Raw genomic sequence first — 15,413 nt, 5'->3', positions numbered from 1 at the left:
TTCTTTGGGAATGCAAAGTATGCTGCACAAAGCTTTCTCTCAGTTAAAAAAAGGTTATTTTGCAGATGAATTGATCTCATTTTAACAGTTTTTAATTTAAAATTTGTAAATTTTTAAGTGATCCATTATAGTGTTTAGAATTACAAGCATTTTTATAGGATTTTGTAAAAAGGAAGTTGTTTGGTATTGTGCTGTTTGTAAGACTTAATGCAGAGTTACTACTGTCTCCACTTCCTTAGTAAGGTGGTGATTACATTAAGAATTTTGATTAGCATGCATCCAGGAGTAGGTTGTCAGCACCAGTAACATTATTAGGAGGCTGATAGTCTTGCAGAGACTGACAGGACTTGTGTGATTTGCATGCACTTGCTATGTGCCCAAAGCCATTGCAGGTTGGGTGTGGTGGAGATGTGCTGTTTAGGATGTAGGGTGGTATCTTTCAAGAAAGAATAGATTGGTTATTAAGTTAACTGGTTACTGGTTTAAATTATTATCAGTGCTCTTTTTGGGGAATGCTTTGATGCAGATTGAAACTTGTGCCATTTTTGGAGGGCTCAGCGGAGGGGAAGGACGGTCCTCTGCTAGAAAAGGAAGGGGGATGAATTGCTAGCTGTAAGATGCTATTAGTCAGATCCTTGTGGGTGTCTTCCAACTCTGAATATTCTGTGAAACCATTTCTTTTTTTCTGTGAAACTTGGGAGAGAGGAGACTGAGAATGCACGCAGACAAGCAATGAAGCTGAATCAAAATTCTTACTCCTAAAAGGGAAGGAAAACCACCTGTCTGGTTGCATGTTCCTGCCTTCCCTGCATAAAGTGTCTGTCATGCTTATTTGGTCCCTGTTTCAAACTCATTCAGCTCGGTTATCTGGCAAAAATCTGAATCTTTTTTTTGCTGCTTTAGTTGATATAGAGGGGTCAGCTGGCTAATCAGGGATTCACATGGAGAAAGGGAGGGGAATAGAGGATACAGCTGGGAGGCAGGCAGGGGAGGAGGCAGAGCTGAGCAGAGGATGCTGGCTCTTCTGGCTCAGCAGGCTGCAAGGTTAGTGTAAACAGTTCTGTGTAATCAAAGCTGACTATGCAGAAGCATGCTGTGCTGCAGCACTCAATATACCATACACATCTCAGTCAGAGTCTGCAAAGTGCCTGTTGTAGGAACAAAATTCTATCTAGAGCAAGTACACGGCATGCATAGTGTTTTAAAAGCACTAATTTAGCTGAAAGCCTTCAATTAAGTTGAATTGCTACATTCATTAAGCATCAGTCACTGTTAGCTTTAAATTGCCTCTCAGGGAGAGATTCTAATTAGGTGCATTTCTTGATTAATTACAGGTTGGTTAAATAGCAATGCCTGATTAAGAATCTATAAATGTAGACTGTTGTATGTGCTGCTTGTTTAAAGTGAAACAATCCCCAGGATGAACTGAGTACTGAAGTCACATCTGAAATCAGCAGTGGAGCTGAAATCTGGGGCACTTTGGGAATGCTTTCATATTAAAGTTGTTAGTGAGAAAGGCTGTTTTAAATGTTCTCCAGCTCAAGACATTGGATTTGAAAAGACAAAAAGTCTGTGGACTGCTTTATAAAATTCAAATGCTTTAGCTAGTATCATTATCTAATTCTGTGTTCAAATCTAGGAATTTGTAGTTAAATGCTATAAGCAAATATTCATGTCTAGTAAATTTTGAGAATTTTTATGTAAACGCTGTAGTCCTTGATTGGTGAGTACTAACTGCCTTATATACACTGTCTTGCAGCTAAATGATGAGGAGGTAAAGATTTAATATTCTGTTGAAATATTTCCATATTGTAGGGTATATGGTTTTCTGGTAGATATTTAATATGTAGCTGGTTTCGGGTATTACTTTCTCCAAATGCATGTTAGTTGAAGAACTTCAATATTAGGACCAATGAATTCAGAACAAAATCTCTTTTACTTATACAGTGTATGATTTTTTCCCATTCTTCTATTATCTTGCCTTATTTAAACAAACATTGCAATAGTTATGCAGAGCAGTTGCTGTTGGGGCTTTCTGGGTGTAGTAGAATAGTTCTGAAACTGACTTGCATGCCTTCACATTATTTGCACGTTGCTTTTGACTTTCTTCTGAGGCTGACAGTTACTAATAAACATTTGCTACTTCGGGCTTAAAAAGAACTTCCCCCAAAAACTCGTAATTTTTGTGGTTGAAAAAATTAATAAGATCAAAGGAAATCAAAAAATAAAATAATGGTATTGCAAGGAAATGTTATTGGAAAAAGTCTCAGTGTGTATTTGATTTTAGTTTTTACTGATTACTATTTCAATCTTGAGGTGGAGGGGAAGGACTTCAGAAACTTTTCTATGCATAATATGAGAATACTGTCACTGTGGAAAACTGGTAGCTATAGATAAACTGTTCTACAGACACCTCTGGAAATGTTCATTTTTCTGGATATTAACTAGATTTATATACTTCCTGAAACCAATGATAAGGTTACTTTTTGTAAATCTCTGATAAAATTCCTGGATTTCCTTGTAATACTGGATTCCCAGTAGATCACTGGGAGAAAGAAATGCAGTTACTAGAAATTTGAACATTTGAAATTTGAAAGTTGGGATCCAGTGAAGTGTTTAACCCAACATAAGTGGAGGTTCAGAATATTTCCCAGTAATAAGGTAACTGTTTTGTTTTGTTTTTTTTCTTCTCTCTTTTTTCTTACTTTTTTTTTTTCCCTTCAGCCAAATAGATTGAAGCAGTTTGGCTTCACAGCAAGAGCTTTTGAAGAGAAGTTACCTCCTGAAAGGCCCAGGGTGGCTTTCCAAACTCCAATGCCAGCCCGTTCAGCCTCTCCAGTGAATGAAGACTCTCAGAGTGATAAAGAATTTCAGAGGGGTGTAGTCAGCAGTCTTGGGGACATGGTAGCTCCCAGGTGCTTCACCATCATGTTCATTTTACATGTTAAGTATGATTGTTGTTTAGCATGTTGATCCTTCTCCAAGGAACTGATGAAGGTAGAAATATTTTGATAATTAACAGAAAACTAACTGGAATAATCTTTTAATGTCAGTTTCCTCATAGTTTATTTGAAAGCATCCATGGAGGCTGCATTATCTCTGAAGGCAGCTCTCTCATAGTGGATGTTAGTGTAGGATAAGGGTTGATCTGTAGAAATTACGTCCCTGTCTGTAATACTGAATCATGTTGTAAAAATGCTTGGGCCCATGCCCTGCAGAGTCCATGTTTTCAGAAGGTTGGTATGGCACCAATTTGGCTCCTATTAATTAAGCAGTCTCCCAGGGCTGAGCTCAGAAATGCATTGTAGGCAAGGACAGCTTCCACTAGGTGCTGTGATTGTGACTAAACTGTTCAGGGAGAGAAGGAGCTTCAGGCACGTGGCTGAAGCTGCACTGTGCTATTCACCCTTTGACCAGATCTTGCCTTGTTTTCTTTACTGATGTAGCCAGGAAGTACCATTAATGAGCCACTTAAAGAAGGCGTGCTTGTTTTATGTTCTTTAGATCTCTGGAATAGTCTGGGTTCACCTACTACTCCCTCAGGGAAGGTTAATTCCCTGCTGAGACTCACTGCATCTTGTTCCTGCATGCCACTAATGAGAGGTCTTCAGCTGAACTAAATCTAGAATATTTCTGTAATGAATTCTCTTTCTGTCCCTGGCCCTGCTCTATTCTCTTTCCCTCCCTCTCCTTCTCTCCTCCCCCCACTTCTTCTGATGATATCTTCAGTTGTACAACAAACTAAGGAATTGTGTCCCTTTTTCTTTAAGGCTTGCACCGTTGCCACCGCCTCCAGCACCAGTTTTGACAGACAACTATAAAACACCTTATGATGATGCTTATTACTTTTATGGGGCTAGGAATCCTTTGGATCCTGCTCTTGCATACTGTAAGTTGATGATTTTAGGTGGCTTGGTTCTTAGAGTCATGCATATGATTGCTTTTGATCTAGTTAAATGATGAACAATGTAGAACTTGTAACAGCAAATTAAACCCATTTTTAAGATGTGTGTTGAATGAAAAGGGCTTTTTCTTTCAATACTGTTTTTGAATAAAGTAATTTTCTCCAGCAGCAAAAAGGGCTGTGACTTGAACAAGCTTGAACAAGCTCTAGTCTCAGATTTTTTGCTGTTATGCCTCTCAGATAATTTCCTTTATAATATTGATAATTAAAACATTATTTCCTAAAATCACTTAAATAATTAATTACATGTTTAAGTGTTGTTACAATTTCAGATATAATTATCGATATTTTAAAGATATTTATTAATATATTAAATGCATTAAAATAATGTATGAAGTGGTCTACTTTTATATTTTAAGAACTCCTTTTTTGTCTGTCCTTTGCTTCATGATGATTTAATGATTGAAACTATTGTGATTTGTGTAGGGAGGGACTGAATTATGTGGTGTTTGTTTTTCTTTTTTTTTTTTAGAGAAAAAAATCAGAAATACTTTAAAATATTTTTGTGCTATCTTCGTAGAAAAGGTAAAGGATAAAAAAACTTAGAAAAACACTCTTTTACTAGTTGATCTGAATGACTTGGAAAGAATGAGGATGTGTCACCATTGAGCGAGTAATTTAATTATGTTATTTGATGTAAAATATGTTAATGAGGTAATTTGTAAAATCTAAAGGGATTTAGTTGAATTTAAGAAATAGATTTGTACCTTGGCTTTGTATTTCTTGCTTTAGAGGGCATTGAGGGTTAGATGAGTTTGTTATAGAAGCTGAGAATTCTGTATATTCTATACTCACAGAGTTTGAGTGGTAAACTCTCTTCTTTTAGATAATGACAAATATTTATATCTGAGCATTCAAAATTTAAAATATGGTTTGTTTTGTTTTTTTACTGTGCAGATGGTACAGGTATGATGGGAATGGAACCCACACCTAGTCTGGATCCTCCATTAGGCCAAGTTCCAGTAGGGCAACCCATGTAAGTATTATCTTTATTCATATTCTTTGTGTGTGTTTGTCTGTATTGATTTTTTTTCATGTTGGTAATATTTTGCTGAGAACAGATATGCCTTTGAAATAAAATGTGTTAAAGACAGCTCTTCAAACTTCTAATTGAGGATTTCTATCTAGACAATAAAATAATAATTCAGTGAACTGCTATTTTCATATGGATTTAAGAAAATGTTTAGGATTATAAACTGCCAGGCTATGGGAAACAACAGCTCTTAAATACTTCAGGAAGGGATGTAAAAAAATTTTTTACCCTACCCTGGACCCTGTGATGTTTTTCTTTTATATGTGTGATTTTTCAATTTAGAAATAACATTGGACAGAGGAACACAGGAGACAGGCAAAGAAGCATGGGAATGTATTCTGAAGAAAAAACAAAGCCTTCCAAAGAGGCAACATTATCTTATCAACAAGAATTACAACAGCAGGTACTGAGTGATAAAGCTTCTCACTCTTCATTCTTTTACTTTTTGACATACAATGGTTGTAACTATAGTACTCTTTCAGAGACTTCTATGTAGCTTACTAATGAAAGGCTTTTTGACTCTCCTTCCTTTCATCACTTCCTTCCTCTGACCCTACTTCAGCTCATTTCAGCTCTTCAGATGGACAGTAAGCTCTCCAAATTTTTTGTCAAAGGCAGAGAGAATGTTAAGAATGTTACAGCAAACAGATCAGTTCCAGGAATGAACATAAGAACCTGCATCTTAAAAGGAATGGCTTGTATTGCTCTGATATTCTATTATTTCTATAATTATTAGGAACAGTGTAATTTCTGTAAGTTCTTCATGATCATTTGGACACTTATTCAAAAGTTTGCCTCATGTTTATTTCCAGTGTGCTTGTTGGTGGTGTCTTACTTCTTTTTAGCTTCTCTTTTGATAGACTAGGCAATTTTTGGGGTCTCCTGTTCCAGTAGACATCTGAGTCCTATACTCACTTTAGTGGCCTTTTGCTGCTGCACCTTGTGGGAGTTTGTAGTTATAAAATGTTTTTGACCATGATGAAACGCGTTACTTTTGCAGAAATTTTCCTAGAACCCAGTTCAGGGGCACTTAACATTTTCTTATTTTTTATGTCTTTCCTTAGTAGACATAAATAATACCTTTAAAAATACTATAGTTCTAATTATGTTTGTGCATAAGGGATAAAGGAAAGGCTGTCAACCAAGTGGAAATGAAGAATAGAATAACCATTTAGGAATAGTGTTAAATACTGTACATGTGGTTGTCTGAAGGCATTCAGAGAAGTTCTCTTTTCTCATTATAGTCCTAAGTAAGTATTACCTTCCTATATGAGAGACTGCACAATTTAACAGAAAAGTGTAATAAACACGGCATGATACAGTCTTTCATAGTTTTTATGGTTGAAAGCAGTTAGGATATTCTTCTTTTTGCATTAGATAAACCTGACTGATGATTTTTGTAAACACTTGAAGGGCCTAGATGGGTCTTTGTCTACTCATTATATCTCCTATGAAATTGTGATTGCTTGATGAAAGGATATTAAAAAATCATAGAGTGGCCTAGGTTGGAAGAGAGCTTAAAAATCATCTAGTTCCAACCCCACTGCCATGGACATCTTCCACTAGACCATGCTGTCTGATCCCTCCATCCAATATGACCTTGAACACCTCAGGGGATGGGGTATCCACAACTTCTCTGGGCAACCTGTTCCAATGCCTCACCACCCTCATTGTGTTTTATCTAATTATATTTATCTAATGAAATGTTTTTCTAACACACATGAGAAATAAACTTAAGAAAAATGCATTAATATATTTCAAATGCATAAATAGTTAATATTTTAAAAGCTTTGAGTAAAAGATGGACTTTTTAACAGCTGTTCACTTTATAAATTCTGTAAATTAGGAGACTTAATTCCATGAATGATTTTGAAGAAAAAGAAGAACAAAGCATATGAACATTATTGTGTTACATAGATCATAGTGAATAACCACTGAAAACTATTTTATGAATGATTATAGAATTGTGTAACATTCTTTTAAGGCATTTACTATTTGGAGTCATCTCCAGTCTATGTTTTGGTTGAACGAAACATAGCAGATTGAGAGAAGTAAGTGCAGTAATATTGTAGAATTTTGCCTTTTTAATTTTCAGCCAGTATAATCATCCGTATCAAAGATCCAAAGATATGGAATTTTTGATCTAGTGCAAATGTCACATGTGGACATTTCTGGAACTTGGCAGTTTTATGATGTGTAGGATGTTTCTCTGCTTATGCACAACTGGATGAGCACGTTTTGACAACAGAACTCAATGCACTGTCTGCAGTGTAGATGGTGAACTTTGGCTTTGCTTGCTGTAGATGAGGGAAATAGATAATGACAGCATTCAGTATTCTCTGTTAACTTTTTATTAAACTTCTACTTAATGTGATATTATTGTGGAACTGACTTTGGCTGGTTTGTTTTTAGATAAGAGAGAGAGAAGAGCGACGCAGACAAGAGCGAGAGGAGAAGGAGAAGTTAGAAGCAGAAATGAAGAATTACAATCCCTGGGGAAGAGGTGGTGGTGGTGCTCCTCTCAAAGATGCAGACGGAAATCTGATAAGTATGTTTGTGAAAATTATGGGTTGTCTTTTCAAGACTGATGTTTTCTTGCTCTCATAAGGGCTCTATTCAGCCATATTATTCCTTGTTGGGTAACACTGGTAGCCCGTGACAAATAAGACTTGTTTCAAGGAGATGCACTCCACGAATAATGGAGTTATTATTTTGATTTCTGTAGAAACATTCAAAGAGTACAATCCAAACAAAATGGGAAACACAGGATATGTCAACTATAAGTGAAGACACAATGCAGTTGTAAAGGGAGAAGGAGGAAAACAAGCTGTCAGAATCATTTGCAATACAAAAATGTTAAAGTCTATTGTGCAATTTTAATTTAAGCATGTCCTAGGAACAGTTTTTTAGTTTTTTTGGGTTTTTTTTTTCTTTTTAAAAATGATTTCTAGGCTTAGAAATCTCTGTTTGTGATATGAAAAATGGAGATGGATTTATATAAATATACAAAGCTAAGTGGACTATTTTTACTTCCCAAAGTAACACTGCTGGTAAATGGTTATATGAAGAGCACTAAGCAGTAATGTTTTTTAAGGCTTACTTTTTACCAAGTGCTGTTTTATACAAGATGGGAGTAGTGAGCTGGAAAGTAGCTATGATCCAGGTTGTTCATCTACCCTTCCAGTAAATTGTTAAATATTTACTGGATAACAATTTGTATACAAAAGTGATTAATTTTAGTTATAATTTAGTTTAGTTTTAGTATGACACCTGATCAACATATGTCAAAATTAATAGTATATTTTGAGAGTAGTGAGTAAAGTTGAAATGCTTTTTAAAGATTTTGTGACCAAATTAAAAGTTTAGAAGCTTGTATTAAGGATCCAGGCTTGTGTTTGTCCTCAGGCCAGATAGAGGTGTTCATACTGCCTGAATTCAGGCACTGCATTTATGTGTTTGGCTTCTTCCTCTAGGCTTCAACAGTGGTGTGACTGGAAATCTAAAGGTCTCATACTGGCCTGAGCTCTGCACATAGATGCTGAGAAGTTTATCTCTGTCTGTAAATGAGAAACCAAGACAGAGAAGCTTCTTACCCTGTTTTCTTGAATTAAATATGTAAAATACTTTTCCCACCATAGCTTGGCCTATGAGTCAAGTGTCATGAAACAGGAGATGCTTTCTGACATGTCTTTTGTATGTGGTGTGACTTATCATTTTATCCTCTTAAGAATGTCTGTAAATAGCTTTTGAGACTCTGATATATGGAAAGGCTGCGTTACAGAGAGGCATGGATTTTAAAGTTCTTGGAATCTGTGTGCTTAAATGACTACAGTAATTCAAAATTATCAGAAACACTGTTTCAAAAGGTAATCTGGAAATTGTACAGTGCTTTTTTGTTTTGAAATGAGCCTTCTAAGTGTAGTATGGTAACATTTCAAAATCAGCTGAAATTAACATCTTTGATCAGGCACCATGTAAATTTTGATGAAATGTCACATAATGTTGATTTGCTTACATATTGAAATCTGCACCTGGATTATTACTGAAGACATGAAGACCAAAATATGCTTCAATGCTTCAATTGCACTTATTTCCCTCAACAGTAATTAGAGAGATTCAGTGCTTAAAATATCAATACTAAACTCAAAAGTATTTTACAGCTTTAAGGAGATAGAAGAAAGGGTAGTTTCTAAATATCTGCTTGTCAACACAGACTTGACGCTCAGTTTTGTCTTTGAGTTCTTTATCTTTCTGATTAATAGCATTTTGAGGTAGGGGAGAAGGGAGGTTTGCTGTGAAGAATCATTCCTGACAAAAGAAAAGTGACAAAGTGTATATTTTAATGTTAGTTAATAGAAGCTAATTATTAGAATCTCACCCTTAGCCTCTGTATTCTTGCCTTTGCCTGAATTTTTTGTTCCCATAGCTGATATACTCAGGAGAAGTGGAATCTGGTCAAAACCCCCTGTATTTTGGAGAATCTACAGTGAATATGTCTTTATGAGATTAAAACACTACAAACAGTTATTTCCCCTTTCCTTTAGCGGACTTGAATGTCATGCACAAGCGAAATGGAGAGGCATATCATAATCCAGAGGCAAGACTGTATGAAGATAAAAGGGCTATTGTTGACCTAAATTTGGCCTCCTCGAGACCTGAGAACTCAGAAGCATCTACAAATAAAATAGCAGGTTTTTAAGAATACTGTATTACCCCTCTAACTATCCATAAGTCTTAGTGATCAAAATATTTTCCTCTTTCTGATACTCCTTTGATAGTGTTAGTGCTGTCCACCTGTGAAATCAGTACCATGCTCCTTTCCCAAATTTCTTCATTGCTGTTACTGTACTCTTAAAACCTTATCTGTCTTGTCAGTAATGATAACTAAAGCTGTTTTAGCCCTGAAGAGTCAGGATCAGTCTATTAGTTTTCCAGATTTCCTAATTAAATCTTTGTACGTGTTTGTCTTCTTTTTAAATGACACAGTAAAATACAGCTGTGTAGTAGGTGAGACTGTGGAATAAAAGGAGGTCTGCAGGTGTATGATGTTAGAGGTTAAGGTGAGATGGGTACAGTAACTAGCTTAACAAGTTCTAAAAAGTTGCAGGTCGATTGGGTACATGTGGAGCCCTGTGTACTGCCTCCAAGTTCTAAGGATTTTGATATATTTTCATATTTTAAAGCTAATGCATGTTTATCTTCTTACATTGTTTGAGGCATCTAAATGAGAGCACTGTTTTACTCCAGACCTGTCCCTAGTTTAGCATGGGCAAAGGCCAGGATTGGTGATGGTCTTCTCAACTCAGCTTAGATGCTACTTTTCCTTATCTTTGAATTGTTGCACTTCTTAATAAAGAATTTCATGGTATTACAATATATAGGTTGTATATGTAACCATTTAGTAAGAAGTGAAACAGGAAGGCTGTTAAAGTAATAATATTAAACAGCCAAGAGTCCCCTGTTCAGATCACTTATTTTGGGATCAGAAGGTGGAGCACATCAGTGATGGAATCTTTATAGTCTTGTACGTTGAATTTAATCAGCCACGTAGTAGAGTGGCTTTGTGTATGATTTGGTGGGTTTGGTTACTTGGTTTTGTGGGATTTTTGATATACTGCCCTGTTAAAAGAGGAACCTGCAGGATAGTAGCTGGTACACAGCAGGCATTTTCCTTGATACTTTCCACAGTAACTTGTCTGTCTTACACCCATGGCTTCTAAGTGGTGTATAAAATTTATTCTGCTTTTTTATATGGAAGTATCTCCATCATGAAAGAGCCACATGTAAATTTAGTTCTATTTTGGAAGGATTCAAGCATTGCTTCCATGTAAGGAAAAATAATCTCAAAGTGTACTCCTTGATATGCAAACACATGCTCCTAAGGCTAGGCTGTAGCAGTAAACATGTGCATTCCTATGGGAATACTTTAATGTGTTATTTATGCTTTCATCTGACTTGGGTGTTACCATATAGGGAAATGTAATGTTCATCTCAGCTCAGTGGAGCTATTGCTCTTGCACATCTTTGAGGGACTATCCTTCAGAGCAGACATGATAGGAGTGAAGAACGTGCTGCATGAGCTGGAAAGTTAACACAACCCACTCTGCTTTTCCTTTACTTCGTTTCTTTCTCCTCTGCTTCTTGTAGGGATTCTGTTCTGCAAAACCTGCTCTGTGTGGTATCTGAATTAATCCTCCTATCTGGAGCTTTGGGGGTGGTATGGTTATGTCGTGGTCGTAACTCAGGGCTAAAAGAAACCTGACACTTCAAACTTGATAGTACAGAAAACACTTTATACTGACAGAATTCAGATTTCTGACTGCTTAGAATTTTATTTGCCAGTCTGGGGCTTTGCTTTTTGTAGCATCCTTAGCTATTTTGTGTAAACGTTGTTCTGTTAGGATGCTCTGTTTTTAAAGAGTGAATAAACCTGAGGAACGGAACTGTATGTTCTAAGTAAAAGGAATTGTATGCAGTAAAGCTACAAGGTGTAAAGTATTTGCTATTCTAATTAATTTGCAGGTAATGTTCTTAGATACTAAGCTGCAGATTGAACAGTAGAATAGGTGACTTTACTAGGTGTTATTTTGTGGAAATGCAGCTCGATTGGATGGTATTAAGCAGTTAAAACCTGGCAATTATTGCAGGCAGAAAATGTAAGAACTCTCAAGCCCAGCTATAGCCTTGAGTTACGACTGCCATAAGCTTCCTTTTGAACCAAGTGTCTCAGATTCCCCCTTCCTCACTCTGGCTTCCTTCTTAAGTTTCTTTGTTATCTGTAACCTTTCCCCTCCCTTAGGTATTACATTTGCACAGGCCTCTCCTTTTGCTCGAGGTAATGTGTTTGCTGAACCTCCATCTCCAGAGCAGCTTAAGCGACAGGAATCCTACAAGAACTTCCTGCGTCTACAGGTGAATGCTTGTGCCAGGTATCATCCCGTGAAATAAACTGTAAAGAGAGGGTTTACACTCAGAGTAAATCATCACTGCCCACCAAAGACCTTACCTCTGCTATCACAGCCAATTCTGCACACAAGAGGTGTACTAAAAGCTACATACTATAGATCTTCTTGGATTTTGGCTTACATAGTATCATCACTTAGACAAGCATTTCTTAATAGTTGGCTTCTTTAATCTAGACTCTATTTTTTTTTAAGTACAGCTCTCTATATATGGTATTGAGTTCTGAAACTGTGCATAGAGTAAAGGTTTGCATACTTAAATGACTACAGAAACCAAGATGCTTGCCCTTGCAGGTCTACCTGACAAAAATGCACATTTATCAAAATGAAATGGTGATCAGTCATAGTGTAGTTATTTATTGGTGGGTATATAAAACCTGGCTGTTCCTCAACCAGCTTATGTCTTCTGTCCATAATATTTCACATTTAATCTTATGCTGCATTAAATATCAGTGGAATTAAATACCATTATCAAGGAAATAATAGATAATTTAAGAGACTACTAAAGTCACACAGTGTTTGATGTGGATCTCTTGAAAAGAAAAGATCAAGGGTTTCCATGCTCAGCACTGCCAAATAGAGTAAAGATTGGGCAGATCTTTTGCTTCAGTAAGTCAACACTTTGTCTAATAATACTGCAGTTGTGGAATGGAAAAAGATAATTACCATACCTTTTTGGTTTCCCATCTTCCATTATTTAATCAGTGAATAAAAGTGTTACTCTACCACATTCTGAATAGAGCAAGTGTTAGGAAATACTCTGGTTTTACTAGTACTGTTTATAAGTAGTTTTCCTGTAGAGGAGTGGCTCTGATGGCCAAAAAGTAATAGTAAAATAGAATCTCATTTTAAGGGAATTCTGAAGCTGAAATATAGGACAGGCTCTAGGATTCTTTTGGTTGCACCATATAGCTTTTGATTTTGCAAGTAGGTACTGCAAAAATCATGGTGGTAAATGTTGTTAATCAGACTGTTACTGGCTATTGACAGTTGAATACTTCTTTTGTTTTAAAGATTGAAGAAAAGAGACGTAGGGAAGAAGCAGAGCGAGAAAAACTTAGAATAGAAGAAGAAAAAGAGGAAAAACGACTTGCAGAGCAGAGGATGAGGATTCAAAAAGCATATGAAGAGGAACTAGAGGAGAAAAGGAGGAAAGATGAGGAGGTGTAGTATTTTGATACTTTGATTTCTTTCCATCCTAAACTAACCCTTTGTAATATTTGTTGTGTGGAAGGTAAGCCGAGAAGTGTCCTGTGAATTGGTCTTTGCTTTTAAGTGGTCTGCATTAGTCAGAGGAGAGGTGGAAGATTGTCAGCATTAACTAGCTCATTCTTCTCACTCTTCATGCCATACTACAAACTTGAAGTATTGTTAATTCTTTCAGGAAAAAAACCTGTAATTTTGTAAATGACACTGGTGCTCTCTTTTCTAAAAGAAATTGGTGGTAAGGCCAAATTATTAAATTGGTGAATTAAAAAAATATCATTCCAGGTTTTGTCTTAAATCTAGTTCTTATAGAATTTTTTGAAAAATGTACCTATGCAGGAATATTTTGTAAAGACTTTTTTTGAATTGGCCAAGAGAATTTGTTTTGGATGAATGCCAAGCACATCTAGTGAATGCTTTTCACGGACGTAAATTCAAACCTAAATCAATACCCATGGATTTAATTCACGGGTAATTCATACCCCAAATTTTTATTTCTTGGGTTTGCATTTTTTAATAAATTTGCATTATTTAGAATGTAATAAATAATTGTAGGAAGAGCACACAAGGCTATCAGAGAAGGAAGAGTCTTTTAGTGCCCTGGGGGATTATGGAAGATAAGATTAGGATGTAGGACTTGAAAATTTCTAAGATGGAACATTTATCTTGTATTCTAAATTCTCCTTCCCTAGTATGAGCAGATTAGTTGGATGAGCCTTGTCTTCTGGATACCACAGCTGCTGTGGCAGAGAGTAGGGAGCTACCTGGTGTCATTGCTATTCAGTCACACGACTAAAACTGAGACCAGATGATAATTTCTCTGTGGTCTTGTGATATTGTGGTGCATGTCTGCAGTATGTTTGTTATTTCATTTCCAAAAATTAATATGAATCCTAATTTCTGGAAATGACTCCTACAGTTTAGCCTTAGCTGATGGCAGATCTGGGGGTCACAAACTGGTGTTTATAGAAGTTATTAGGAATTCTCTTTCATGACGTTAGCAGACCCAGGGCTGCTGCTGTTTGATATTTACATGAGATATATTTTAATTTGGATATTTGAAGTCAGACTAATGAAGTATGCTTTTTTATTTCATACTAATCACTTGGATGTGTAATTTTAACTTATCAAAGAGAAAGAAAACAAATTATTAAATGAGCCTTTTTTATGTATTAATTATGTTACAGCGAAGATTGAAAAATAAAGAAATAATTCAATTAGGTGAAGAAAGGAGAAAAGAGGCAGAAAAACAAGGAAAAGAAAAAGAAGAAAAGCGAGAGGAACAGCTCAGACAATATTTTGAGAAAAAAGAGAAGGAGGAGGAAAAGAAGATGGTATGTTTAAGTGACTTTTCTTAGAAAACTTTAAAAAACAACTGGATTTTAAGAAAATCACATGATTTCTTAGACCTCTGCCTTCAGTGTTGTTCCCCTCTCAGTTTATCAAACTGCAGTATACTTAATGCACAGAGAACAGCTGATGGAAAAATCTGTCATACTGCAGTAGAAACTTACCTTGTAGATCAAATTTGCATTAAAAAACAGGAAAAGCAAGATGAATAATCTGCACTCAATTTTTATATCTGCTGTGAAAGTGTGACCTGCATTTGCTGAGGTGTAAATATAAATAAAATTGTTTATTGGAGGACTGGTAGGACTGTTCATCTTAAAAAAATCATGTTTTTGGTAATTTATTTATTTTCCTTTGACCTGGATGATGTAAGAAATCCATTGCATAGAATTCTGATGGACAAAATCTAAGTAAATTTGTACTAAATTTCTGTAATTTCTCTAAAATAGACAGACATAAAGGAAATGTCTAGAGGAAAAAAGATCTATAACTGAAATATAAATTTATCAAAAAACACCCTGCAGCATAGAAAAAAAGTATTAAAATTTCTATAGGTAGAGAACAAAAATCACATTAAATAATTTTTGCAGTCATTTTATGCACTTAGGAACATTTCTTTCTGTCAAAGGGAAAACACTAACAAAACTGCCTGTCCAAAATAACACTTTATTGAGGAGCTACAGGGATGTAGTTTCAGTCTTGGTTTCTTCCCTGCAGTTGTCACGACAATCTTCTCCCGTCGTTCCCGCTCTGCAGAACAAATCAGTGAGAAAAGAGGAAAGGATTCCCTCTGCTGAGAGCCGTCTGTCTTACTGTGCACAAGTATGTTATAGCACAAGATTGTTAGAGCAAACTTTACTGGTTTATTTAAGAAAGTACCGCGTGTTAAATCATGCCA

At 35.9% G+C, this 15,413-nt stretch overlaps 1 protein-coding gene across 11 annotated transcripts in view; it reads left to right on the top strand.

The window, feature by feature from the left end:
- The window catches only part of CSPP1 (centrosome and spindle pole associated protein 1), a 61,950-nt gene that overhangs the window by 28,497 nt on the left and 18,040 nt on the right, over positions 1-15,413 (top strand). For 6 of the 11 annotated variants that reach the window (XM_039702793.1, XM_039702790.1, XM_039702791.1 and 3 more), the window contains 11 exons: positions 1,760-1,774; positions 2,725-2,915; positions 3,771-3,889; positions 4,862-4,940; positions 5,280-5,400; positions 7,410-7,545; positions 9,542-9,688; positions 11,797-11,909; positions 12,974-13,123; positions 14,353-14,499; positions 15,233-15,337. In XM_039702793.1, coding sequence (XP_039558727.1) covers positions 1,760-1,774; positions 2,725-2,915; positions 3,771-3,889; positions 4,862-4,940; positions 5,280-5,400; positions 7,410-7,545; positions 9,542-9,688; positions 11,797-11,909; positions 12,974-13,123; positions 14,353-14,499; positions 15,233-15,337 — 1,323 coding nt within the window. The remainder of the gene's footprint in view (positions 1-1,759; positions 1,775-2,724; positions 2,916-3,770; positions 3,890-4,861; positions 4,941-5,279; positions 5,401-7,409; positions 7,546-9,541; positions 9,689-11,796; positions 11,910-12,973; positions 13,124-14,352; positions 14,500-15,232; positions 15,338-15,413) is intronic. The other 5 variants (XM_039702794.1, XM_039702789.1, XM_039702796.1 and 2 more) reach the window with 3 other exon arrangements.

Source organism: Passer montanus, unplaced genomic scaffold (genome assembly GCF_014805655.1).
Source record: "Passer montanus isolate IOZ18808 unplaced genomic scaffold, ASM1480565v1 scaffold16, whole genome shotgun sequence".
Lineage (NCBI taxonomy): Eukaryota > Metazoa > Chordata > Aves > Passeriformes > Passeridae > Passer > Passer montanus.
Note: the sequence above shows the minus strand (reverse complement) of the source record. Positions and strands in the feature narration are given on the sequence as shown.